Genomic DNA, 26,878 nt, shown 5'->3' with positions numbered 1-26,878 from the left:
CAACTTTGCCTCAGGATGCTTAACTCTAAAATAAGGTCAATTATCTCATGATAATGACTGCTTTGTCAAGAGTTACCACTTAATTCCACAGTGAAATGTCACATCACCCATACAATGAGCTTTAAGATAGGTGAAATAATAAAATAGTTTGAAATTGGGCTAAAGAATTCAGTTGAATGATTTCATATGAATTAAGAATGATACATTTTAGATAAAGTTTCCACTCGTAAAGCTAGTATTTTGAATCTCACAGATGATTTCAATTTATAAAGATAATCTATTGCTGTGCTTCATGAATCCTTTTGCTGGCAACATTCCCACATTGCATATTTTCTTACAGGGAAGGACATTTTACACCTAGTGTTCAGTATACATAGTATTTAGTATATTAAACACTTACAGTTTAGACCAGGAAAATTATTTTCCTAAATGATAATTTAACTTTTTAAAAATATACCTAGTTTCCCAATGAATGAATCAGAAAACAGTGAACAAACCTCTACAGTTTGTTGTGGTAGTGGTTGCTGTTGTCAAATCACATTTGACTTGGCCAAAGAGGAATGCTACTTAACAGATAAATACATTTTGAAAGAAATATAAAATTGACTTTATATTTGAATACCTCTTCTAAACCTGAATGATGGCTCTGTTTTTTTTCTTTTTTTTTTTTTTTACTTTTGAGGATTTAATACCAATGGGGAAACAAAATTTTACAAAGGTCAGTAGGGAAGGATTGTGAACATTGTTTCAACAATTCGAAGTCTTTCCTACATCATCTTCAGTTAGGCTGGTTGCATCAGTGTGCTGATAGTTTCTTCTACCTCTGAGAGCTTCTTCAAGATTTGGTTGACCTTGACCTCATCAAATTCCAAACAGAGAAATTCAGATTCCTGTCCACTTTTCCCAAATTCTAGCTCTACTATGGCAACAGGGGTGTATATTTGAGATGAGTGCCTTGACTGGGACTTGCCATCAACTCTCCAGCTCAGGCCCTGAAGTCCATTGTCCCAACGACTCTGGTTCATGAGGCTCTCTCGAATTTTTATCTTGTGGCTCTTCCAGAATTTGGAAATGACAGCAGCCTGGTCAGATGTGATCCCACCTTGCTTTTTGGTTTGAGCAGTCAAGAATGCCTCCAGCTGGTTGAAATCCATGTCTGCAGATGCAATAGACTTAAGAATCCCCCTCATCTTCGCCAAAAAGGGACAGAACTCCTCGGGCGGCACCTCTGGATAGAGCTGGCTCCGCAACAGCTCCTCAGTGATGCCTCGGTGCCCGTGGAAAGCGTCCTGGGCCAGGCCACTCAGCAGCCCACTCAAAGACTTGCCTCCCTCAAGCTCGCCCGCCATAGTCTACCGGCTCTGTTTCTTTATAAGTGAACTTTAATCTTTTTTAACAAACCAAGTGGAATATTGGCTTTTTTTTTTTCCTTTACGTTTTGCTATGAAAGGTGACTTCATTGATATTGTTTATACTGCTAAATCCATTTTCATATTTAATAGGCATTGTTTCTTTTTTAAAAGATAATATGAACATTAATAATTGGAAAAAGCTTTTCTTCAAATTATAAATAATCTTGATGCAGATATTTTACTGAAATAAATTTTCAGTTCTACATAACGACAAAATAGAAATTATTTGCTGTTTCAATATAAAAGCCTAATAAATTTATAAATTATGTAATTATGAGTACCAAATATGGTAAGTACTATAACTACATACATTTTCATTCAGGTATTCCCTCTTCAGTTAGAAGGGGAATATTTCTTTCTTATTTTTGTAGAGGTATTATTTTTAATTTTTAGAAACTTTCTCTGTCAAATCTATCTACATTTATTCTCAGAGAACGACTTTTTTATTTTTACATCTTTTTGTCAAGTCTTATTAATTCTTCTTTTGTATTTGTCTCATTCTTCTGTGTGTGTGTTTGTGAGTATGTACACACCTGTACATGTGCACATAGATTCATGGTAGGGATTTTAATTCAGGGCCTCTGAACTCTAGCACTGAAATATACCTCCAGCTCCATGTCTAATTCTTAAAGGTATTGATTGCAAAGCCTACACACTAGCATGTTGTAAAGATGTGTTATGGGAAGGATTCAGAAAGAGCCAAAGCCTGTTTATACTTTGCACCTCCCTTCCTTTCTACTTCTCTCCCTCTTCTGCCTTCACCAGCATAGTCTTCCTTTCTTACTCCGTTTCCTTTGTCACACCAAGCACATTTCCCCTCTGAAGATGAAATGCTTTTAAGTCTTCCACAAGTCTTATGTCTATCATTGGTAAATTATTTGAAATGGTTTGACTTCCCATGGAGATAATCATATTTTTTGTAGTAATACACTTTTGTTTTATTTAGCATTTCATTTAATCTTTTGATTAATTTAATTGTTTCAGTTACTTTACTACAAATTTATAAGTGATAGTTTTGTTATTATTTGTATACTATGCCATACTATCAAAAGAATGAGTTTAAGGGGCTGTGATTGTGGCTCAGTGGTAGAGCACTTGCCTAGCATGTGTGAGGCACTGGGTTCAATCCTCAGTATCACATAAAAACAAATAAGTAAAATAAAGGTATTGTGTCCATCTACACCTAATTTTTTTAAGTTTAAAAGAATGAGTTAATATTTAAAATTTTTATTAAATTCATTTAAAATTACTTATGCTAATTGAACTTATTTAATTAAATTGACTTACCCTCATAAACAAAAACTAAACTAATATCACAGTAGAAAGCACTAGAACTCCATTTAGAAAACCCACTTGGGGTCAGCTTTTGAGTTTTTCTATGCCTTTCAGAGCACAGAAAATAGGAACCAAGAAGCTGAAATTCTTGAATATTAGGGAAATAACCAGCAAAAAAAAAAAAATTTGATTCTATAGATCAGTTAATATTTTATCAACTTCTTAATTTTCATTATTTTACTGTGGTTATAAAAAATGTTTCCATTTGGAATAATCCTCTTAACGTTTTCTGATCTAAATTCAATTCAGGATGTTGGTGTACATTTAGTTATATGTTTCTTTAGTCTCTTATAACCATGACAATTTTGCAGAGTATTGGTTAGTATTTTGTAGAATGCCCTTCCGTACAGAGTTAAATGGTGTTTCTCATGAAGAATAATAAATTTTTATAAGGATACCAAAGAAATGCTTTTGTGTCTTTTCACAAATTATCTCAAGATTTCAATATGTATAATTACTGGTGATATTAACTTTGGTCACCTGGCTAAGGAGATGGTGGGCCAGTTTATCCACTTGGAAGTTACTGTTTCTGGCCAGGTACGTTAGTGTGTACCTGTAGCCCTAGTCATCCAGGAAGCTGAGATGGGAGGACCACCTGAGCCCAGGGGTTCTGGGTCAGCCTGTGTAACATAGTGAGACCCTATCTCAAAAAGGAAAAGAGAAAGAAATTTATATGGTTCTAAACGTCATATCTGTGCAAAAAAGTTTACTCACAGGTATCATGTCCCTCTTCTACCTTCTCATTCTTCACAAATATATATTTTCTGTATCATCTTTGTTCATGAAAGTCAGCACACTATAGGTCCTCTTTGCACTTTTCCAAGTACATCTTGGAAAGCATTCCATGACATCTCATAGAGTTCTTCCTCTTTTATAGCTGCATGGTTACCCATTGTTGAATGCTCTATAATTTATTCACTCATCCTTATGGGTGGGTGTTAAGTTGTTCTCAGAACTTTGCAGTTAAAAACAATCTTTCGATGAACAAACTTGCTCATGAATAGTTTTGTATTGTTAGAGGTACTTCTTCAGGGTAAATTCCTAGAAATAGGAATGTTGAATCAAAGGAAAAGAATGTATATAGTTTCATTAGTTATTGCCAGATTTCTCTTCAAAAGCGTTAATAAATGTTTTCATTCCCACCAGCAATCTAGGTAGAATGATGTTTGTTTCTAAGGATATTATATTAATTTTTGGTTACCAGCTGTTTATAAAGTACTGCCATCAAATAAAATTCATTACAAGTGTTAAGTATTAGCTTTATTTTCAAAACTTAGTTGTCTCAAGAACTAAAGTAAGACTATTGCTTTCAGTCTTTACCAATTCATTTTAGCACAGTAAAAATGATCCAAGAAATAAAGTGATCATTCTTTAAAATATAAATGTTAAAGGCTCATTCATCTCTTTTTGCTTGCTTTATTGGAAACATTACATGACTATGAATGAATCATCATTGGATACTCTAGTTTTATTTTCTGATTCAACATTTTGATCTTCTACTTCTCCCCTAGTATGCACCATTTTCATTTTTGCCCTTGTGTATTTCCATATATCAGTCTCTCTACCTTTATCCTCTTTTTCTCCAATTCTGACAAAAATTCTACTTAAAATCAAGATTCACTTCAGATACTCCCTTCCCCTTCCCCCTCTACTCCAATTCAGTTGGTCAGTTTTTATTGTGATTCTGTAATATACTCTGTGTGATTATAAACCTTGCATTGTTTTATAATTACTTTTTTGAAGGTTACTGGGCATTGAACCCAAGGGTGCTTTACCGTGGAGCTATATCCCCAATCCTTTTTATTTTTGAGTCAGGATCTTCCTAAATTGCTCTGGCTTACCTCAAACTTGCTATCCCTCCTGCCTCAAACTCCAAAGTAGCTAGGATTTATAGATATGCACCATAGCACCCACTTTGTAATTACTTTTTAATGTGCTTTTCCCTTATACTAGGATATGCTCTTCCACAGCAGTGACTTTCATACTTCATATTTCCTGCTGCCTGATAAATAATCTGTTTTTATTAAATATTTAAGAAATAAGTGAATGGGTTTTTCCTTTGCTTGGAGATTTTCAACCTTTGCAAACTTTAAAAAATAGTTGTCTTTACAGATATGTTCGTCTTACTTAATCACCACTTTTAACCTTAAAAATACTTAAAATCTTAAGATTTGATCTGTAACCTAATTCTCTCAAGCTAAACTTTATAAGTAAACTATAATTGAAATGTTTTAAATAATAAAGGCAAATTTAAATTTAACCTCTAACTAAATCAACTGTGGACATTGTTTACCACTAATTTATACCTTCCTTTTCCTTTCGTAAACTAGAAAGTTGTATCTTAATTCATGAAATAGAAAGTTGTTGGATGAATTCTTAAATTTGAATGGTGACCCTTTAGCTTGCAACTTTTGAAACAATATGATCCTGTGGAGGTGTGGAGCAAAACTAAAAAATACTCATACTTGTCACTTTCGTAGTTTATAATTATACACACTATCTTTCCTGTTCTCTAGGTTCTGTCATTGGATAACACCATGCACAATGTATGTTTGTATGCTTTACTTTTTCTTGATCATTACTATTTCCCTTAGTTTTGTTTTTACCCCAACTGATTGGACTACAGTTCAATTCTGACAATGACTACCTGGATTTAGCATCAGACTCTGTAGCTTTAAAGGCTCAGTCCTTCTCAAGACTGGCCCAACTTTAGATTCTAACTGGACTTTGAGGGTTCCCCAGACTATCAACACTTCTGACCAACTTAACTACAAATCACTGATCAGGGATTCCAAAGATCCTCTCACTTTTGATAATTAACTAGAACAACTCCTATAACTCAAGAACTGTAGTTACCATTACAGTTTTGTTATGAAGGATCAAACTCAGGAACAGCTAAATAAAGAGATACAGAGGACATGATCTGGGAGGGTCATGGACATACAGCTATGTCCTCCCCATGGAATCATTCTCCCAATAAATTAAACTATTCACCAGCCAGGGAAGCTTCACCATGCTTCACCAAGCCTCAGTGTCCCAGAGTTTTTATTGGGATTTCATGATATGTAGGCATAACTGTAATATCTAAAATTATAACATGTCATTTATAATAATTATCACTTGAGTAACATGTTCTGTGACATTCAGATAGCTATGGCTATGACATCACAAAGCAACAGAAATCTCTCAGCTGCGTTATAATCTTAAGGGACCAGTGTCACATAATGCAGTCTGTCACTGACCAAAATACCATTATGCAGTCATGACTATATATATTTAATTCTCATTACCAATTCTGTTTTGATGTTTCTTCAATTGATTTGACTTCCTAAAGTTTGTTGTATGGTGGTTTCCTCAAGAAGGGCTTACAGAATGATATTCTTTGAGTTCTCATGTTGGTTGTATTTTGTAACCTTTATAATTGAAGCTCAGTTTTGCTGGATATAAAATTCTTGCCTCATAGTCATTTCTTACTTGCCTGTTTGCAAAATGTTACTTCATTTTCTTTGCTGTCAAAGCCTGATAATTAACTCTCTCTCTCAATTTATTTTTTCCTAGGTACACAGGACTTTTTTTTTTTTTTTTTCCCCCAGAACCAGGGATTGAACCCAGGGATACTTCACAAATAAGCCACATCCCCAACCCCTTTTTATTTTTCATTTTGCAACAGGGCCTCACTAAGTTGCTTAGGGCCTTGCTAAGTTGCTCATACTAACCTTGAACTTAAAATTCTCCTATTTTAGCCTCCCAAATTTTAAAAGAGAGAATCTGTAGATTAAAAGGTGTGTAATAGCTATGTCCCTCAGTGACAAAGGATAAATTTTTATCTGGATTCCAATCCCAGCTAAAAGATTTTGAAAAAACAAACTTACTAGTAGTGGGAGAAGGTAGATTAGTAATTGGATTATTTTTGTTATTAAAGAAATACTGTTTATTTTTTAGATAGATAATGATATTTTGGTTGAAAATATTTGAAAAAATTTTTTATACATTAAAAATGTATCAGACGACAAAAGGAAGTATCTGGTAATCTAGTTTGTTAGATTTACTGGGAAAAGAGAAAATTTTAATAGATGGCCTAAATATCAGACAGATGTACCTCAGAGAAGGGGCTATCATCCTATACTGTGATGAAATTAGATTCAGTGATAATTTTTACTTCATTATGATTTTACTTCTGGGAACTCTAGGATTTTTAAATTTGTAAATATTCTTCTATTCAATAAAATCTGAGTTTTTGTCACATGCTCGCAGCAGTTTTAAGAACTTAGTGACAAGGGGGACAAAGTATCTGCCCTTGAAGCATACGCTGTCCTGGGAGAAAAGAGATAATAATACAAACACGTAAATATAAATGAAACAGAGTAAAGAATCAGGGAGCAATGAGCATAAGGGTGTTATTTCACATGGGATGGCAAAAGAAGACCAAGCCAGATATCTGAGGAAAGAGCATTCCTTGCAGAGGGACAGTGAGTGACTAGCAGTGAAAGAAGACTATTAGGAGGTAAGGTCAGACTTTTAAATGAGAGGGAATCGGATGGGTATAGTTCTAAACAAGGTAGTGAAATGATGTAATTTGCCCTTTAAAGGGACTATTCTGGCTGTTGCGTTTATTCATTAATACATGCTTTTTGAGTGACTACTTTGTACTAGGCACTTTAATAAGTTTGAATACAAAACTCAAAAAAAAAAAAAAAAACCGCCTTCATGAAACTTGATATTTTGTAAGAAAGAATATACAATAAGGGGCAAAGGCAACAAGCCAAGGAGACTAGTATTAGGTAATAGGAATAGCAAAAGATGATAGTGACCTAGATAAAGATGGTAGTTAAAATGTGAATTCAGTGAATTCATTACTCTGTTGGAAGGACATGGTCAGAGGTAGTCCATTTCCAGAAATATTCTTATCTCTATTTCTATAGTTACTCTTAGATTTATAATAACTGAGCTCTGCATTGTCTTCTTCTTTTTTTTTTTTTTTTATTCTGAACATTGGGGGAAATACTTCAAGATATCACTGATTTCATTATCAGATTCCTGTCTCTGAATATGTATAGGTAACCTAAATACAAGAAATATTTCTGAAAAGTTTGCTCATAAGTAAATAAATTTATTTCAGGTTAGATCATTTAAAATTTACTTGTAAGATAAGCCTCTAGAGTAGCCTATATAGTAGAGAAGATAGACAAACTGGTTTGATACTCATTTTAGTACCTCTCATTCTTAGGAGAATAATTGGGAGTGTATCCTGTTTGGGAAAAAAATGTGGAGAATATATTTTACAGTGATCATTTAGTAAAACATTAAAAAATACTTCCTTTTTCTGGAGATTTTAAAACATCAAAGTAAATTGACAGGTTAGAGTCATGGATTATACATTAGATCAAGGTATCTTTATGTGATTTTGTTTTTTTTTTGTTTTGTTTTGTTTTGTTTTTAATTTCCCAGCTGCTGATTCAGGACCCTGAGGCAGGAGGATCATGAGTTTGAGGCCAGCCTCACGAACCGAGGCTGTAAGCAACTTAGTGAGACCCTGTCTCATGAAAAATAAAAAGGTTTGAGGATGTGACTCAGTTGTAAAGCCCCTTTGAGTTCAATCCCCAGTACCCCTGCCCAAATTCCAGCTATAATAATGCTTGTTTATTATAGAAAATGAAAAATATAAAAACATGCAAAGAAAAATTAAAATTAACATTCATCATATTTCCCAGCAGTAACTACTCTGAATTTTTTTCATGTTTCCTTGCAGGGATTCCACCATTCATTCATTTTCTTGCATGCATGGTCTCTTACCACCACCACCACCACAACCTCCACATATATATTTAACCATAGTACAATTCAAGTTTTTCTCCCAATAGTATTCCTTCTAGCAATTTTGTCTTCAAGATCCATTTGAAAATCAGGCACTGCCTTTATTTGTTCTATTTCTATGGTTTCTTGTAATCTAGAACAGTTCCTTTGTCTTTTTCTTTCTTGACATTGGCATTTTTAAACTCTTCTGTATATGCAAATTTTAACAAGTTGAAATTATTTTTATATTATAGTTGTATATCCTTTTTCCCACTTAATATTATATTTCAGCATTTTCCAGTGTCTTTAATTATTCTTTCAATTATAATTTTGCTGAGATGTATAATATCATTTATTTTCATTAGTCTTCTATTGTTGGACATTTTTATTGTTTCTATTTTTTCAGCATTACAAATATAATTGGAAAGAACATCTTTGTAAATAAATCTTCATTGTAATTTTAATTTCTTTATCCATCTATCAAGTATTTAAGTGCTTAAAACATGAAGCAACAAAACAAAAATCCTACAGAAAATGATAATTAAATGTTAATGTCTATGATTCTGAATGTAATTAGAATGGAAATTTTGAAAAAGGAAAATTGTCAGAAAATAAGTTGCCAGATTTAGCAAATTAAAATACAGGATGTCCAGTTAAATTTCATTTCAGATAGGACAAACAGTATTTGGAACATACTCACACTAAAAAAATTATTCATTACATTTCCAAAATTCACATTAAACTAGGCATCCTGTATTTCATCTGACAACCATACCAGAGGTTCGAGGACATCTTCATGGTAGAGGTGATGGGAAGAAGTAATAAAGATATCATACAGAGAAGGAATGGTTTGAAATTGCCACCAAAACAAGAATGAGCATGGTTTGTGTAAAGTATGCTCAGTAAGGGTAAAGACTTTGTATCTCATTTGTTGCTGTATCTCTAATTCCTTAAACAATGTCTTGTATACCATAGTCACTCCATAAATTTTTGTTGAATGAATGAATGAATTTATACTATAAATGGAACCAAGCCTTTTAAAACAAAGGTTACCTGTTTTAACTAACAACAATTTCCATGAGCCTGGAAAACCTGGCAGAACAATTTGAACTTCCTGCCTTCTTTTATTCATTAATTTCATAATGATTAAGTAGCTTCTAAGTTTTAGATGCTAGGAATACTTCAGTGAACAAAAACAGACATGGACTCTGTTGTCATGGGTTTTACTGTCTGTGGGAGAGACAAGCATCTTTCAGTCAGACATTCAATATAATTATTACTACAAACATAAGTATTATGATGGAATCATATTTCTGAAATCATACAGGATGAGGATTTTTTTAAATTTATTTTTATTGTAAACAAATGGGATACATGTTGTTTCTGTTTGTACATGGAGTAACAGCATACCATTTGCATAATCATACATTTACATAGGGTAATGTTTGATTCATTCTCTTATTTTTTCCTTCCCCCCTACCCCTCCTACCCCTTTTCCCTCTGTACAGTCCCTCCTTCCTCCATTCTTGCCCTCCTCCCACCCCCCCATTATGTGTCATTATCCGCTTATCAGTGAGACCATTCTTTTGGATTTTTGAGATTGGCTTATCACACTTAGCATAATATTCTCCAATTGCATCCGTTTGCCTGCAAATGTCATAATTTTATTATTATTTATAGCTGAGTAATATTCCATTGTATATATATACACCACAGTTTCTTTATCGATTCATCAATTGAAGGATATCTAGGTTGCTTCCACAGTCTGGCTATTGTGAATTGAGCAGCTATGAACATTGATGTGGCTGTATCTCTGCAGTATGCTGATTTTAAAACGTTTGGGTATAGGCCGAGGAGTGGGATAGCTGGGTCAAATGGTGGGTCCATTCCAAGTTTTCTGAGGAATCTCCACACTGCTTTCCAGAGTGGCTGCACTAATTTGCAGCCCCACCAGCAATGTATGAGTGTACCTTTTTCCCCACATCCTCTCCAACACCTATTGTTGCTTGTATTCTTGATAATCGCCATCCTAATTGGGGTGAGATGGAATCTTAGGGTAGTTTTGATTTGCATTTCTCTTATTACTAAAGGTGGTGAACATTTTTTTATATGTTTGTTGATTGCTTGTAGATCTTCTTCTGTAAAGTGTCTGTTCATATCCTTAGCGCATTTGTTGATTGGGTTATTTGTATTCTTGGTGTAGAGTTTTTTGAGTTCTTTATATATTCTGGAAATTAGTGCTCTATCTGAAGTATGAGTGGCAAAGATATTCTCCCACTCTATAGGCTCTCTCTTCACATTTCTGATAGTTTCCTTTGCTGAGAGAAAGCTATTTAGTTTGAATCTATCCCAGTTATTGATTCTTGCTTTTATTTCTTGTGCTATGGGAGTCCTGTTAAGGAAGTCTGATCCTAAGCCAACAAGTTGAAGATTTGGACCTACTTTTTCTTCCATAAGATGCAGGTTCTCTGGTCTGATTTCAAGGTCCTTGATCCATTGTGAGTTGATTTTTGTGCAGGGTGAGAGATAGGGGTTTAGTTTCATTCTGTTGCATATGGACTTCCAATTTTCCCAGCACCATTTGTTGAAGAGGCTATCTTTTCTCCATTGCATATTTTTGGCCCCTTTGTCTAGTATGAGAAAATTGTATTTATTTGGGTTTGTGTCCGTGTCCTCTATTCTGTACCATTGATCTACCTGTCTTTTGGTGCCAATACCATGCCGTTTTTGTTACTATTGCTTTGTAGTATAGTCGAAGTTCTGGTATTGCGATACCCCCTGTTTCATTCTTCCTGCTAAGGATTGCTTTAGCTATTCTGGGTTTCTTACTCTTCCAGATGAATTTCATAATTGCTTGCTCTATTTCTGTAAGGTACATCATTGGGATTTTAATTGGGATTGCATTGAATCTGAATAGCACTATTGGTAGTGTGGCCATTTTGACAATCTTACTTCTGCCTATCCAAGAACATGGGAGATGTTTGCATCTTCTAAGGTTTTCCTCAATTTCTTTCTTCAATGTTTTGTAGTTTTCATTGTAGAGATCTTTTACCTCTTTGGTTAGATTGATTCCCAAGTTTTGTTTTTTTGTTTGTTTGTTTGTTTTGAGGCTATTGCAAATGGAGTCGTTTTCCTCATTTCCCTTTCAGCTCTTTCGTTGCTTGCGTATAAAAATGCTTTAGATTTATGCGTGTTGATTTTATAGCCTGCTATTTTGCTGAATTCATTGATGAGGTCTAGAAGTTTTCTGGAGGAGGTTTTTGGATCCTCTAAATGTAGAATCATGTCATCAGCAAATAGTGACAGCTTAAGTTCCTCTTTTTCCTATTCATATCCCTTTAATTTCTTTGGTCTGCCTAATTGCTCAGGCTAGAGTTTCGAGGACAGTGTTGAATAGAAGTGGTGAAAGAGGACATTCCTGTCTGGTTCCCATTTTTAAAGGGAATGGTTTCAGTTTTTCTCCATTAAGAATGATGTTGGCCATGGGCTTAGCATAAATAGCCTTTACAATGTTCAGGTATGTTCCTACTATCCCTCTTTTTTCTAGTGTTTTGAGCATGAAGGGGTGTTGTATTTTGTCGAATGCTTTTTCTGAGTCAATTGAAATAACCATATGATTCTTATCCATAAGTCTATTGACATGATGGATTACGTTTATTGATTCACGAATGTTAAACCATCCTTGCATTCCAGGGATGAACCGCACTTGATCATGGTGCACGATTTTCTTAATATGTTTTTGGATATGGTTTGCCAATATTTTGTTAAGGATCTTTGCATCTATATTCATCAAGGATATTGGTCTAAAATTTTCTTTCCTTGATGTGTCTTTGCCTGGTTTGGGTATGAGGGTGATATTAGCTTCATAGAATGAGTTCGGTAGGGTACCCTCCTTTTCTATTTCCTGGAATACTTTGAGAAGTATTGGAATGAGTTCTTCTTTGAAGGTCTTGTACAACTCGACTGAGAATCCATATGGTCCTGGACTTTTCCTGGATGGTAGATTTTTAATGACTTCTTCTATTTCATTGCTTGATATTGATCTGTTTAAATTGTATATGTCCTCCTGGTTCAGTTTGGGCGGAGCATATGTCTCTAGAAATTTGTCAATGTCTTTGGTAGTTTCTATTTTGTTGGAATACAGATTTTCAAAGTAGCTTCTCATTATGTTCTGTATCTCAGTGGTGTCTGTCATGATATTTCCTGTTTCATCACGAATTTTAGTAATTGGAGTCTTCTCTCTCCTTCTCTTTGTTAGTGTGGCTAGGGGTTTGTCTATTTTGTTTACTTTCTCAAAGAACCAACTTTTTGTTTTGTCAGTTTTTTGAATTCTTTTGTTTCAATTTCATTGATTTCAGCTGTGATTTTAATTATTTCCTGTCTTCTACTACTTTTGCAGTTACTCTGTTCTTTTTCTAGGGCTTTGAGCTGTAATGTTAGGTCATTTAGTTGTTGACTTTTCATTCTTTTCTGGAATGCGCTCCATGCAATGAATTTTCCTCTTAGTACCACTTTCACAGTGTCCCAGAGATTTTGATATGTTGTATTGTCGTTCTCTTTGACCTCTAAGAATTTTTTTATCTCCTCCCTGATGTTTTTTGTTATCCATGTTTCATTCAATAGCATATTATGTAGTCTCCAGGTGTTGGAGTAATTTCTGTTTTTTATTTTGTCATTGATTTCTATTCTCAGTCCATTATGACCTGATAGAACCCAAGGCAGTATCTCTGGTTTTTTTGCATTTCCTAAGGACTGCTTTGTGGCATAACATATGGTCTATTTTCAAGAAGATTCCATGTGCTGCTGAGAAGAAAGTGAATCCGCTTGTTGATGTATGGAATATTCTATAAATGTCTATTAAGTCTAGGTTATTGATTGTGTTATTGAGTTATATGGTTTCTTTGGTTGGTTTTTGTTTGGAAGATCTATCTAGTGGTGACAGTGGTGCATTAAAGTCACCCAGAGTTATTGTGTTGTGGTCTGTGTGATTCCTGAAATTGAGAAGGATTTGTTTGATGTACAGGAATGCACCATTGTTTGGGCCATAAATATTTACTATTATTATGTCTTCCTGATTTATGGTTCCCTTAAGCAGTATGAAGTGTCCTTCTTTATGCCTTCTGACTAACTTTGGCTTGAAGTCCACTTTATCTGATATAAGGATGGAAACCCCCACTTTTTTACTGAGTCCATATGCATGGTAGGTTTTTTCCCATCCTTTCACCTTTAGTCTGTGGATGTCTTTTTCTATGAGATGAGTCTCTTGCAGGCAGCATATTGTTGGTCTTTCTTTTTAATCCATTCTGCGAGTCTATGTCTTTTGATTGATGAGTTTAGGCCACTAACGTTCAGGGTTATTACTGAGATATGATTTGTATTCCCAGTCATTTGGCTTATTTTTGGTTTTTTAAGTTGGCTTGTTTTCTCCTTTGAGTGGTTTTTCTTTAAGGTAGTTCCTCCCTTTGCTGACCTCCATTGTTGTTTTTCATTTCCTCCTCATGGAATATTTTGTTGAGAACATTCCGTAGCGCAGGCTTTCTATTTGTAAATTCTTTTACCTTTTGTTTATCATGGAAGGATTTTATTTCATCTTCAAATCTGAAAGTTAGTTTTGCTGGGTATAGGATTCTTGGTTGGCAACCATGTTCTTTCAGAGCTTGAAATACGTTGTTCCAGGCCCTTCTAGCTTTTAGAGTCTGGGTTGAGATGTCGGCTGCTATCCGTATTGGTCTCCCCCATATGTGATCTGATGCTTTTCTCTCGCGGCCTTCAAAATCCTATCTTTATTTTGAATGTTAGGTATTTTCATTATAATGTGCCTTGGTGTGGATCTGTTGTGATTTTGTGCATTTGGTGTTCTGTAAACCTCTTGTATTTGATTTTCCATTTCATTCTTCAGGCTTGGGAAATTTTCTGATATTATTTCATTGAATAGGTTGTTCATTCCTTTGGTTTGTATCTCTGTGCCTTCCTCAATCCCAATAATTCATAAATTTGGTCTTTTCATGATGTCCTACAGTTCTTGGAGATTCTGTTCATAATTTCTTACCATCTTCTCTGTTTGGGCAACTTTATTTTCAAGATTAAATATTTTGTCTTCATTGTCTGATGTTCTGTCTTCCAAGTGGTCTAGTCTTTTGGTGATGCTTTCCATTGAGTTTTTTATTTGGTTTATTGTTTCCTTCATTTCAAGGATTTCCATTTGTTTTTTTGTTTGTTTGTTTGTTTTTGTTTTTTTTTAGAATCTCTATCTCTGTTGAAATGATCTTTTGCTTCCTGCAGGTGCTCTTTCAGCTTATTGGTATTATCATTCATCGCCTGCATTTGCTCTCTTATCTCATCCTTTGCTTCGCGAATCATCTTAATCACGTATAATCTGAAGTCCTTTTCTGACATTTCTTCTACCATACTCTCATTGGATACTATGAATATAGAATCTAGATTTGTTTGGATCATTTTCTTCCCTTGTTTTTTCATGTTGTTCATGTATCTTCCCCTCTAGCAGTGCAGAGCTGGGGTATTACAGATTTCCCCCTATAGGCTTATAGTGGCCCTATAGGTTTCCAAAACCCTTTCTTTAAGGGGAGATCAATATTAGCAGTGCCCAATTCAGACACTATGCAATCCTAGACCAAATAGCCCCTATGAGGACAATAACAAAATTGTCATAATAAACAGAATGAGTTCAAATATTATTCAGTAAAACAAACAGATTTGCCATAAGTTCTTGCAGTTTCTAATGGAGGACAAAGAGGATGCAGAGGGATGTAGAATGTGGCTGTTAATGGGATAAGAAAAGATTATACAGAAGTTCTAGATAATAGAAAGGGTGAGAGTGTAATCAAAAGAAATTGGATGTTAGCATGCAAAAAAGGGAAAAAGAGACTCTTAGGGAACAGGTAAACAAAAGGAAAAGAGAGCAAGAAAAGTAAAGAAATAAAAACTTAAATTTTTTCAATAAGGAGAAAAAAGAAAATCTACAGTATAACAGTCATTTAGTAATGAAACCTCTCAGAGTTCAGTAACCTGATGCATGAGAGGTACCTGACAATGAACTTCCAGTCTCCAGCAGGCGTCTCAGGATGGGATTTGCCCCACCTAAAGATGGGAGCTACAGCTTCCAGGATAATCCAAGATGACCACACTGGCTTCTAAACATGTTGGCAAATGGGGAACTGCAGCTTGGGGCATGGGCATTGTCAGCTGGGGGTCCTGGAGGCAGGATGTGGTCAGTCTGGTTAAGGGGTCCTGGTGTCGGGGCAAGGTCAGTCGGTCCAAGAGTTCTGGAAGCAGGGCTTGGTCAGTCCAGTCAGGGGTCCTGCATGTTCTGGCTGCTGTCCCAAAATGGCGGCAGCCACGTGTAACCTAACCTGCAGTTACAGTGACAGTGGACTTCTAGGCAACAGCAGGCAGCTGGAGATCCACTGGTGGTCTGTGGTTAGTGTGCAGGCTACTAGGGGATGATCAGCAGGTGGACATCGGAAGGTGGGTGATGAGTAGGTGAAAGGCAGGCAATGGGCAGGCAAGAGGAAGGCAAACAGGCAAATGGCAGATGATAGGTGCCAGTCAATGAGCAGTCTTCTCTTGGCAGAATGGAAATTCTGGGAAGCCTGAACCCATGATGCCCCTCTAAGGGAGCTGCTCGTAGAGCTGGAAGGGGATGAGGACCCTCTGTTTGTTCAGGTCCCCTCTGTTCTCTGAACCTCCCAGGACTGCTGTTGTAATCTAGGGCTGTCTAGCCCTGAAAGCAAGTGATTTGGTGACCCTGGTGTGGGCCTCTTCAGATCCCATCTCTTCTATATATTCTTCATTAATTTTTCCCCCGAGTTTATAGAACTTTCTTTGGGATATCACATTTGGTCCTTACACTTTTTTATAAATGTTTTCATATAAAAAAGTTAGTTTACTTACTGAATTCTAAATTAATTGAGGTGGGGGGATGTTTAGACTAACTTTCATCCCCCACAGTTTCATGTATATAGTAGATGGTAATTATTTGCACATTGATTCATTGACCTTATAATGGAGTTAATAGCTCTAAATAGGCCATGTGCACATAAGAGACTATTTCTTGATTCTTTGAGTATCTTAAAGTTATAATGCCTACTTGTTACTCTTAATTCTCAGATCTTCAGTGGCAATTTTGGGTCAGAGGTAGATATTCAAATAATTTGCTGTCATAGGGTTTTGATAACCATAGTTACATGTTAACTTAAATCACAACAATCACTTTTTTTTTTTTTTTTTTTTTTTTTTTTTGGTGGTACTGGGAATCAAACTCAGGGCCTTGTGCTTGCAAGGCAAGCACTCTACCAGCTGAGCTATCTCCCCAGCCCAACAATTACTTTTGACTATCATTTTTATTTTTTCATGCTACTGGATATTAAATTCAGAGGCACTCTACCACTAAGCTACATGTACCCTGTCCTTTTTATTTTTGAGACAGGGTCTTGCTGAGTTGCTGAGGCCGACCTTGAACTTTCTATTCTCTTGCCTCAGCCTTCCAAGTAGCTGGGATCACTGGTATGCACCATTGCTCCTGGCTTTGATGCTACCTAAATTTAATGTATAGTCATGTGCTGCTTCACTGCATTTTGGTCAACAAGAAACCACATATATGACAGTGTTCCTATAAGACTGCTCTAGAGCTGAAAAATTCCTATTGCCTAATGACATAATGCAATGTATTACTCATGTTTTTGATAATGCTGATACAAACAAACCTGTGCAGCGAGTCATATAAAAGGACAGCACATATGCTCATGTATAATACATAATACTTGATAATGATTATAATCACTGATATTTATTATTTACTGTATTTTCATTATTTAGCATATACTACTTATAATTTTTTTTACTATAAAACACTACGCCATGTTATGCTAGCTGCAATTTGATATATCTTATGTTTACTGCTTCTCTTGATTGCATCAAGAATTATGACACTTGCAGGTAAATGTATGGAATTGGAGAATATCATGCTAAGTGAAATAAGCCAATCCCAAAAAACCAAAGGCTGAATGTTTTCTCTGATAAGTGGATGATGATAAATAATGGGGGTGGGGGATAAGAGAAGAATGGAGGAACTTTGGATTACATAGAAGGGAGGAGGGGGCAGGGGTATGAAAGATGGAGGAATGAGACAGACATCATTACCCTATGTGCACATATGATTACATGACTGGTGTGAATCTACATCGTGTACAACCATAGAAATGAAAAGTTTTACCCTATTTGTGTACAATGAATCAAAATGCAGTCTGTAAAAATAAAAAAAGAGTGATTGACCTATACCTTCAGGTTTGTTTAAGTATGCTTTGTGATCTTCACACAGTGCCATAATCACCGAAGGGACATATTTCTCAGAACATATTTCCATTATAATGTATGACTATATATAAAATATTAACTACTTTTTAACCACCTCCACTGCTTCTTTCTAGTTCATTATGCCATTATCACTTGTCCATTTTAATGCACTAACTTCATAATTGCTCTTCCTGTCCATGGTCTTAATAATGGGAAGGTGATGGAAGTTTTTAAGTAGGGGCAGTAACATTTCTAGGTCTCTACTTTGACATAGCTACATAGTGTTTGTTTAACATTTGAGAATAGGGCCATAGAAGCTGAAGAGATGGCTCCTCTTGGAGAGAATAGGGCCATAGTAAATGTGGGTTAATTTGGGATAATAGGGAGTCAACAATCATTTCTTGAAGATTCTTTATTTCCTTGGTAGTTAAAAAATGTAGAACTGCCAGTTCTAGTATTTTTAGTGAATTTATGTCATTTTATTAGTTGGGCATGGTAGCACATGACTGTAGTCCCAGCTATTGGGAGGCTGAGGCAGAAGGATTGCTTGAGCCAAGGAATTCAAGGCCAGTCAGGGCACTATAGTGAAACCCTGTCAAGAAAAGGGAAGAGGGGCTGGTGTTGTGGCTCAGGTGGTAGAATGCTTGCCTAGCATGTGAGGCACTGGGTTCGATCCTCAGCACCACATAAAAATAAATAAATAAAGGTATTGTGTCCATCTATAACTAAAATTTTTTTTTGTAAAGGGAAGAAAAGTCATATGCTCTGAAGACTGAAGTTATAGGGCAAAAAAAACCTCAAACTCCTTTTCGCCTACCTTATACTCACAACATAGATAAATACATACTTTCAAACTAAGTAAAAGAAAGGCAATTTCACATGGTAGCTTCTAGTGTTCTCTTACTCTTTCTTGTGGTAAAATAGGAGCTGTGATGTTCTGCACACATTACAGTTATTATATGTTGATGTCCTTCCTCTTTTTGTTCTCTCTTCTCCTTTTTCTTTTATTATGAAATATTTACTATGTCATAGAATATGTGTAAGATATATAACAAAGCATTCTTCTGCCTTCCTCATTTGAGGTTCCTGCCAGTCTGCTGCAGAGCTAATGCCTGTTTTTACTTTTGTGCTTTTATTGAATGTTATACCTTAGTAGTAATTAAAGTATATAATATATAATATTCCTATTATATGTATGTATTAGGTCTATGTACATAAGGGAAATGTGTATGTGTATAACCCAAATATATGTGTACATATGTGTGTATATACATACACTTTTATATAATATATTGTTTAATTGTGCTTCTTTTGTTACTTAATACATAGGGTACAATGCAATATTTAGTCTCCTGAGTTTTTCTCTTTTCCTTCATTAGCATGTTTCTAATATCCATCCATATTGTTGTAGGTAGCTGAAGTTCACTAATTTACATTCTTACATTTACTCTATTTCTGATATTTATAATTGTTTTTTGTCCTTTCTCCCTTGCCCTCTTTCTCATCCTTTCTCTATCTACAGCATAGTTAAATAGGCAGAGTAATTAGTGGCTTCACATGTGTGGAATGATTCTAATAAAGAGTAGAAATTATGACTTGGAAAAACAGATACCATTAGAAATGTCTTCTCTATCTATAAGCAGAGTAAGCTCTATGATTTGCATTTTTATAGTAGGGTATGAATTATATAGTTATAATGACAGCTGCAGGGTAGAAAGTTTTAACACACTAGAATGAAATGTATCTTGGAGACATTCTTGGTATCTGAAGATCAGCAGGCTCCATATGGTGCCACTGAACCAATGAGTTTGAAGAAAATACTCCTATTGCAAAAAAAGCCCAAAGTATAAATTACTCTTTTGTACACAAAAGATTACATATAGAAATTTGTAGTCTTTCCATCTTGCTTTCTACTTGAATTGTTATGCATAAAGTATGATTGTAAATATAGCCTACTTTATTATTTTCCTCCAAGTTCCAATAAGATGATAATTATTTTTTCTAGATTAGAAAGCTATTACAATAACAGATTTTCCAGGTCAATTAATTGCAACTTATAACAATAGTAAAGCTTAGAATATTAGCATACTCTATTAATAGCTGTAATTCTGGTGGTGTTTTTTTTTTTTCAGTTATCCATTCTGATATTAAATTTGTTGTAGTGAAGCAATGTTTTATTTCCCACAGAATTTATAAAAGAATCTCAAAGTATTTGTTATATAAAGGTACAATTTTTTATACATACAGATTTAACTTATTTTATATATACACCCATAGTGTGATAGTCATTGTTATAAGTAATTTGGTTAATATGACCATAGGTTTAAGTTAATATGAAGTTTGGTATAGATTTAAAAAAATTGTGTTAAGGGCTGATGTTTATATTTTTAAGTCATTACCTTTTTTTTTTTTTAAGTCTTTGGTGTTAGATCCTGTTAACTGCCACATAAACCAGAATTATGGATAAAAAGGGAGGGAAGGAGAGAGGAAGAACTGTCAAAGAGGCTTGCTAAGATTGCTATCCTAAGTGACATCATACAGAAAGTTTAAAATTAAACTATTATAAATATCTCATTAAAATGCAGGACAGAGACTGATCTGAAAGGAATTAAGGAGGATTAGGTCTTGGTAGGATCTTGTTTCTTGGTTGCTCTGGCCAGAACAGATAACTCTAGTGTCAAATCAGAGAATTCCCTCCCTGTAATCAACCTCAAAATTTGATTCAGTTGGTCCTAACAGTGGACTCAAACCTTTAAAGAAGACTAGACAGAGCATTTTTCCCATTGACCATGGCTGAGACTCTATTCATTTTCATATCACATAAGACATGGCACATACTTTTTAGTAATAATAGTAGTCCTAGCAGCAGTAGTAGTTCTCTAAGAAGTAACAAAAACCCTGGAATTAAAAATACTAATCATTTATTTTCTCAAATGGGGAAAGCATTGTGGGGAATGAAAGCTTATTAACCTCATTTTTAAAAATAGAAGGGATACATTTTTATTCCAATAAGTCATGCATCGATGAAATTTAAGTTTTTGCAGCTCTAGGGCAGCAATTACTTATATATTGACAACTTATACATGTTTTACATGCCCGTTTGCTCTCCTGTTCACTACTGAAATGTAGTTACCATAGCAATGAACACATCACATGGTTCCTGTGCTAGTTCTAAAATAGAGAACAGCAATATGCCATATGAGATCTGCTTATTTTCTACATAAGGACTGCATATACAACTTGAGGCTATTCCATACCCTTCTCAGAGCAGATAGCTTATCACTGATTTAGGAAGCTTTAAAGTAAATAGCAATTGGCATAAATCTCTTTCAAGTCTGGCCTCTTGTACTATATGGTATGGGTTCTTTGCCACCGCGCTAAAAGAACAACTTTACTAGCTTTGACCAGCAGGGACTCCACTATTGTATATTTAACCAAATATTTTCTATGGAATATCAATGCCACTTTGAAGATTTGTTGGGAGGGGCATATATAGCATTCATGGAAACATTTTCTCAGTTTTATTGACCATTCCTTAACCAATCTTAGCTTTTTCCACTATATATCCCTATCTGTGTAAAGTTTAAAAAATAAAATATATGCATCTGTTTTAAAATTTGAGGAGAGAAGGATGCCAAGCACAGCTGGAGGTTTGCTATTAGTTTCCTTTTTAGAACTGTTATTGTTCTATAAGATTTAAGCACAGGATATACAGTCACAATACCTATAGAAAAAGATCAGATTTCCATAATTGGTACTGTCAGGCCCCCCCTTACACCTTACTCTTGCATTCTTTAGTGTATATAGTGAGCTGTCAGACTGCAAGAAATAAAATAGGAGCATACCCCACTCTCTGAGGATCTTATCAACTATTAATTTGAAGTGGTTTCTGAGTGCTGTGGCATATTAGGGAATGGTGTTACTGTGTTAACTATTTCTAACTGTGCAAAATAAATGTGAACTTGAGCTGCTGGGGCTATATACCCCTGTTGTTTCTGGAGCTGTAAATTTAAAAATTTAAATATTCTCCATTGAAACTACTGGGAACTGCTTTGCTCTATATAGTGAAGGAACCTAACATTTTATTCTCTGATTGCTGTATGCTCTTGATGGAAACTTGTAAGAGGTGATTCATAGATCCTCAAATACAAATTTGCAAACTTATGAAGCTACATAGGTGTAAATATTTGGCTAATACTGACAAGGATATATGTTGATTATATTATATTTATGTTTACTCTTTAATCCCATTTTTAATTTAAAAACCATGTAACTGTATTGTATAAACTACATAATATTGAATACTTGTATGTCCACGCAGCACCAAAGTGGAACAGATGAACACAGTTGTTATTGTAATCTTTTACTTGAACTATACTTCTTTTTTCTTAGTTATTATTTAAAATCCAGACATTACAGAAACACATAATCTAGGAGTTGGGGACATACATCAGTGATAGAGTGCTTCCTAGTATGCATGAGGTCCTGGGTTCAGTCCCCCCATACAACCCCCCGCAAAAAAGAAAGAATACATAAATGCAGGAAGAAAATACTTCCACAATCCCACCATATCTCATATTCTAATGATCTTTGTTATTTTGAGGTGTTACCTTCCGGGTTGTATTTTGTTGTAAAAAAGTATTTAAATCATACATTTTAATGAAATCATACTGTGATTCTATTTTATAGCTTTTTATTTAATGAAATACCTAGACTTATTTAATAATACAAACTTTTCTGCCTTTTTTAAATAAAAGTTTATATTATTGTGTGAATACAGCATAATTTGTTCTCCTATTTGATAGGTAACAGACAGACATAAGTAGTGGAACACAAAGTTAAGGGGATAATTCTATAAACCATACCTAGTGTACTAACCCCAGTATGCTTTTTTTTAAAAGGCAATTTACTTGTGGCCCTTCTTGTCTTAATTCAATAGGATATGCTGCATTCCTCAGCAAACAACCTATTATATACAGGAGAAATGCAGATCCTCCTTGCCAATAAGAAAATAAGTTACACTGAAGAGGAGGACTTTTGTGACCTTTACACATATCAGATTCTAGAACTCAGGGAGACAGTATAAGTAAAAGCAAAACCCCCCCACTATAAAATCTGTAAGAACAAGTTTCATTTAGAGCCAGTCAGCATGGACCAAAGTTGCCTTGGATCTTTAACTCTTTCTCTATAATAGTAAAATCTCCCTTCCATAGAGTAAAACCATATAGTGGGGATTTGGAAGTCTGACACAATCGGTCAAAAGTCAAGGTGAATCTGGGTGGAACTCTCTGGAGATTTCCCTGGAACACCTAATAAAGGGCAGGAGAGGCACGCCATCCCTCTACTCTTCTGGGAGGACCCAGTCTCTCTCATGAGAGAGTCCCCTTTTTTTCCTTTTCTTATCCCTTCTGTTTTAGTCAGCTGTTTCAACTACTGTGACCAGAAGACCTTATCAGAACAACTTAGGGAAGGAAACCTTTGGGGGCTCATATTTTCAGAAGTCTCTTTCCATAAATGGCCAACTCCATTGCTCTGGGCCCAAGGTGAGGCAGAACATCATGATAAAAGGATGTGACCGAAGAAAGCAGCTTAGTCGTGGGACCAGGAAGCAGAGAGAGAGATTCCCCTCACCATTCACAAACTATATACCCCAAAGGCACACCCACAATGACCCACCTCCTCCAGCCACATCCTACCCTCAGTTACCACCCAGTTAATCCCTATAAAGGATTAATTTACTGATTGGGTTAAGGCTCTCATTTTACCTCTAAACCTTCTTGCATTATCTCACACATGAGCTTTTGGGGAATACCTCAGATCTACTAAAACACTTATGAAAAGTTTATGCCTGCTTCTATGAGCAACCTGTCTGAAATCTTTCTGGAACCAGTAACAGAATCCATCCAAGGTTGCTTAAGCTCTGCAGATGGTGCTGCTCTACAAAACTGTTGAAAGCTGTTGGGTTGTTTTCCAGTTTTTGTCATTATAAATAACACTATAGTGACTATGTGTATTACATACTTTGGGGCATTTCTTTAGACTCAATCTCTAGAATCAAACTGCTAAGTCTTATAAAATAAAATTATAACTTCTAATAAATTATGCCAAGCTGCTCTCCAGAAAGGTTCTACCAAAACATATTCCTGGGTTGGGGAGATAGCTCAGTTAGCAGAGTGCTTGCCTTGCAAGCACAAGGCCCTGGGTTCAATCCCCAGCACTGCAAAAAAAAAAAAAAAAAAAAAAAAAAAAACATATTCCTAGTTTAAATGTCTGAGTTTTATATTTGCACTTGTAATCCCAGCAGTTCAGGAGGCTGAAATAAGAGGATCACAAAGGTTCAGTGCCAGCCTTAGCACCCTCAGCAACCTAGTGAGACCTGTCTCAAAGAAATTTTTAAAAATAATAAATTTTTAAAAATAGAAAGAACTGCTGGGAATATAGCTCAGCGATGAAACACTCTAGGGTTCAATGGCCAATGTCCCCCTCCACTCCAAAAAAAGTATTGCCAAGGTGGTAAGCTTTAAATGACAGTACATTGTTTTAGTCTGCTTTCCTGGTGTTAATGTTGCAATTCTACACCTTTTCGTATGCTTATGGGTCATTTGTATTTTCCTTTCCTATGAATTCCTAACTTTTGTGCCCATCTTTATTTTTCTTTTGGATGGTTCAATTTTTTCTGCTTTCTTTTTTGCTTTTTCCCTTTGTTTATTGAGGAAATAAATCCCTAGATGAGTTGTAAATATTTCTCCCAATTTGTCTTTAGAGTTTGTTTTGGTGCTTTATATTACACATGGAAGTTTTTAATTTCTGTTTAGCCATACTTGTTAGTCTTGTCGCTTATAGTTTCTGGTCTTTTCTTATTTAGTAATATCAAATCATGTTTTCATATGGGTCAAATATTCATTCAGTTATTTACAAAACATAATCATTTGAATCCTAGTATACTAGTTATCCTGGATGATGGGTCATTAGTGCCTATACATGCTTAAGAATATAATCATATTTGCAACAGTGATGTTTTAGCCTACCAATCAACCACATTCTTTATAATGATTATCACCTACTTCTGAATATTGCTGTCAGATAAAAATAATATTTAACAGGTAAAGCATCAGTGAAAACATTTAATACCCAAGTAGTTTCTCCTTTTCTGAAATTTAGTTAATTCAGAGATTTATGCATCTTCATATTTATGAGTATTAGTTTTGTATCTAAAATATGTATAACTTTTCAAGTTATTATTGTAAAAGGCATAGCTACTGGCTTTTCACACAGAGCAGAAAAAAATTCCTTTAGGTAAAAAGCCATAACCACAGGGGCTAGAGGTATAGCTCACAGGTAGAGCGCTTACCTGTCATACATAAGGCCCTGGGTTCAATACCCAGTATAATCAAAAAAAAAAAAAAAAAAAAAGCCAAACACAATTATTCCTATTCTACATACTGCTCTATGAATTGTCAAAAAAAAATTTTTAATGTTTATTAGGTTCCTGTTTTCTTGTTAACCTCTTACAATAAAAGGAGAAAGGTAGTGGATTTTTTTTTTAAGGTGTGAAATATGACCTTATCTTCAAAGATCTCATGATCCAGTTTGGAATGTTTGACCTAAGTACATTAAAATTTAAATAATAAAGCAGTTTATGATTATCTAACAAAGATTCCCGCCCCAAAATAAAACAGAACCCAAAATGTATAATTCTTTTCTGTAGAAGGACTATCTACTGAGAAAATGTTACTGATGGGAGAGCTTTGGTTGCATTCATTTCCAGAATGTAAAATGAAGGATTTACCAAAAAAAAAACCAAAAAACTGAAAGTACCCAATTTTGCAAGTAGATGAAATAAATGGTCTCTGTAAGTTTACCAATTTGAGTCTACCCAAATATACTTATTTTCTTGCCTGTTCTATCATTTGCCAGTTCTTTGTGTTAAAACTTTCTCTCTTTTTTAAGAGTGAAAATATTTCCAGGTACTTCCTGGAAATTTTACATGCTAAGTATTATCAGACCCTGATACCACAATGTGAATGAGTTTTAAAGATACTTTCCTCATCAGTTTTGGATCGAGAAGAAAGTAGACAATGAGAAGACAACAGATCTGAAGTAAGGGAACACAAGTGAAAAGAATAAATCAAGGGATAGGATATCAAAGATAACCTTTGTATACCTCAGTTTCATCTGAATATAAACTTCATCTAATATGTTTGATTGTAATTTCCCAAACTCCCTTATTTCATTGAAATTGGTAAGTATTTTTAATGGGGTCAGTTAACATATTTTCACATAGTCATTACATTTATCATTATATGAGTCAGTGTTAAATGAAAGCCACAGAACCAGTTGAAGTATAGATATAGAGATGCATTCCAAAGAATTGACATGTGATTATGGAGGCTGGCTGAGCAAATCCAAAATCTAGCCAGAAATAGAAGATTGTGAGCAGGTAGGGACCTAGGTCATGGGCATAGGATGTGTAGAATTTGAGCTCAGAAAAAGACTATGCTATCTTTAATTTTGTTTTTGTTTTTGTTTTGGTGCTGGGGATTGAACCCAGGGCCTTGTGCTTGCAAGGCAAGCACTCTACCAACTGAGCTATACCCCCAGCCCTATGCTATCTTTTAAAGGGCTCACCCAAATAAGTCAGGGCACTTAAGATAATCTCCTTTTTGATTAACTTAAAGTCAACTCTTAGGACTCTTATTACATCTGCAAAATTTCATCACAGCAGCAGCTTTATTAGTGCCTGGTGGAATAACTGAGGAGAATAGTTCAGCCTAGCTAAGTTGACACATTTTAGGAAAAAAAAAAAAAAAAAAAGTCTCAATAATGTAAACAAGAATTCTTTTCTTGATTCTAAGTCACCATAAATTTTTAAAAAAAATAGAAGTCCCTTGCAAGTGGTAGCCTCACAAATCATTTTCAGTTATTTTAATCATACTCCAGTAGTCCCAGTCATACTCCAGCCACAAGCTTAGTGATAAAGCTTAGTAATCCTGAACTAGAAGGGTCTCCTTGAGAGGCCATCTGAA

At 35.0% G+C, this 26,878-nt stretch overlaps 2 protein-coding genes across 6 annotated transcripts in view; one reads left to right on the top strand and one right to left on the bottom strand.

Annotated features, from left to right (window-relative positions):
• ADK (adenosine kinase) overlaps positions 1-26,878 on the top strand; it is a 499,304-nt gene that overhangs the window by 336,341 nt on the left and 136,085 nt on the right. The gene's annotated exons all lie outside the window — the stretch shown is intronic.
• On the bottom strand, positions 667-1,349 carry LOC306658736 (COMM domain-containing protein 1-like; the record flags this gene model as incomplete). Its single annotated transcript, XM_079135968.1, has 1 exon — positions 667-1,349. One exon carries the CDS (start codon positions 1,347-1,349, stop codon positions 783-785), a length of 567 nt encoding a protein of 188 aa, XP_078992094.1. The 3' UTR covers positions 667-782.

The sequence above is a fragment of the Sciurus vulgaris genome (genome assembly GCF_902686455.1).
Source record: "Sciurus vulgaris genome assembly, chromosome: 4".
In the NCBI taxonomy this organism is placed as follows: Eukaryota; Metazoa; Chordata; class Mammalia; order Rodentia; family Sciuridae; genus Sciurus; species Sciurus vulgaris.
Note: the sequence above shows the minus strand (reverse complement) of the source record. Positions and strands in the feature narration are given on the sequence as shown.